The sequence below is a fragment of the Danio aesculapii genome, chromosome 1, assembly GCF_903798145.1.
Source record: "Danio aesculapii chromosome 1, fDanAes4.1, whole genome shotgun sequence".
Classification (NCBI taxonomy): domain Eukaryota; kingdom Metazoa; phylum Chordata; class Actinopteri; order Cypriniformes; family Danionidae; genus Danio; species Danio aesculapii.
The window spans coordinates 44,854,128-44,856,627 of NC_079435.1; the positions used below are offsets into that span (position 1 = coordinate 44,854,128).

At 33.1% G+C, this 2,500-nt stretch overlaps 1 protein-coding gene across 1 annotated transcript in view; it reads right to left on the reverse strand.

Annotated features, from left to right (window-relative positions):
- tusc3 (tumor suppressor candidate 3) overlaps positions 1-2,500 on the reverse strand; it is a 141,756-nt gene that overhangs the window by 31,289 nt on the left and 107,967 nt on the right. Inside the window, exon 7 of the mRNA XM_056446998.1 lies at positions 260-325. Coding sequence (XP_056302973.1) covers positions 260-325 — 66 coding nt within the window. The remainder of the gene's footprint in view (positions 1-259; positions 326-2,500) is intronic.

Here is a 2,500-nt window from a genome sequence, read left to right on the forward strand (position 1 = left end):
ACAACTTTAACAACAATGGTATTGTTTAAAAAAAACAGGCACTTTTAAATTACTTTTCAAAAACTAGCATTTTCTGGTCTCTGTGTGTGTCTGGAATGTGTTGAATGAGCAATCTCTTACAGTAACGCATCCTACATTTTCAGCCGTTAACAGAATGATGAACAGATCTGTATGAAGTCAGAGGGTTATTACAGTTCACTTCATTAACAGAACAAAGTGAGAGCTCCATTGTGCAGAGGGAGGTTTTATGAGAAAGGATATTCAACAGAAGAATAATGTGAGATTCAGCCACAAATTGAGCTTGACTGCTGCCGTGGATGTAGCTCTGAAAAAGACAGAAAGAAGAAAAAATAAGATGACAAACAAGCAGACAATAGACATTTCAAGCCTTACTTTCACAGTGCCATATCACTGTATCCTTTTATACCACAGCTCTTTCATAAGTACACTTTATTATGTTTATCATACGGCATAAACACAAACCACACACAGAATAACACTATAAAAAATAAAATCATAATGTTTAGAAGGGAAAAGGTCAGAGAGAAAACAGTAAAGAGACAAGAAAAAAATCCATAAGGTCAAAGCAGACGAATGCCAGGATAAAGAGATAATCTATAGATTAAAATCAAAAGAAAACTTCAATGTGTCAATGAAAAGAGCGCTCACGCACTCAAACATCAAGTCGTATTGACATCTGCTCTATAGAGTAAAAACCACTCAAAATCCAGCCGAACAAAAACATCTTTCCTCTATGGCAGATATAGTGAAGAGTGGATGAACATTCAATGAAAGACTTTCAAGCCTTGAAAGCTTTCTAAAATGTCCTCAACTTTATGATTTGACAGATGAAATCTGACAGAAAATACTTTTAAAGAGACAGTTTATTCAATATATATATATATATATATATATATATATATATATATATATATATACACATATATGTGTATGTGTGTGTGTATATATATATATATATATATATATATATATATATATATATATATATATATATATATATATATATATTTATATATATATATATATATATGCATACACACACAACAGTTCTGTCTGATTTTAGAATCTGATTGGCAGATAGCCGTGCAAAGTCCTGCAAATAACAGCACTTGTACCGCCTCTTCACCCTTTACCCTTGTGTATTACTCCACCCGCATACAGCGACAAGCAGAGGACACTCTACAGTTTGACAAATATTGCTGCTGCTGGACAACAATTTTAAAATATTTGAAAATTTGGAGCATCGGATTCAATGCATCGGCCACCATCAGCCTGTCGGAGCAGACCAAAGAAAGTGATAGTTGATATTCCACCACAAAATGGCGACAGAGACCGCATAATAAGTCCTTAGGCGAGAAAAGCAGCAGTGTAAGTTTTTCAGTGTAATTTTCAAGCTACAGCTGAACGAATCGTTATAAATCAGGTAAGTGATATTCTGAGTTGATCTCTCTCTTTTGTATTGTGTAGTGTTGTATTTATACCACAGAAACTGGTAGTGTTTGCTTTGCTCTGGCTTTATTGGGGTTAATTATTGTGAAATACCAATTGCAACAGAGAAATACTGGGAAATCTCTGTAGACTGATGGCATTTCAGGCCGTTCAGCCTTATATTCATAAAATGTCAGCAAAATCACTTGTTTTGTCATCCCTTTAGATATTGAATTATTCAAATACTAGCTCTAAAATGATATTTGTGAACTGGCAACTGTTTCTGCTGTTCTGAGGTCAGCTGCAGATGTGAATGAATGGTGGAAGAAAGTAGTTCCTCGTACAAAAGTATTTTTGAGACTCTCTGTTTGATTTTCTTTTTTATACACACGATTATGCCGTTGAACTGTTGAATAAACACAATATCACACTCTGTAATATGGCTGTATATCGTTACTAGTGGGACACTAAGGCCTGCTGCATTCTGTTTTCAGTTTTTTTTACTGAACATATCATTTACCGAACTGTACCGAAACAGTGACCCTAAAACTGAAATGCGAGGAGTCTGTATTGCTGTACCCCTAATATATATATATATACTGTGTATATATATATATATATATATATATATATATATATATATATATATATATATATATATATACACACACACATACAGTATATATACAGTGCAGAAATTTTCAGTTAATGCACTTATTGGAGATGAAATTAAATGGTTAATGCATGAGCATGGGATATTAAACCATCAATTTCTCTGCCACACTTTTTCATTAAATGAGCATGCAAGGCAATGCGTATGTATAAATCTGCATAAATGCATACATATGTATATACCTGTAGCTGTATATGTAAATTGCTTTAATGTATATCTTTTCAGTATGTGAGAGCCAACACTTCCATGGCAACTTCCACAACAGTAATTTCAACTGGTAAATTATATTACATTTATTTTTTTTGTTTTTCCTCTGGAACACAAAATGGACATTTCTGCACAAAGTACATTATGCTTCATAATGCAAGTAATGATAAC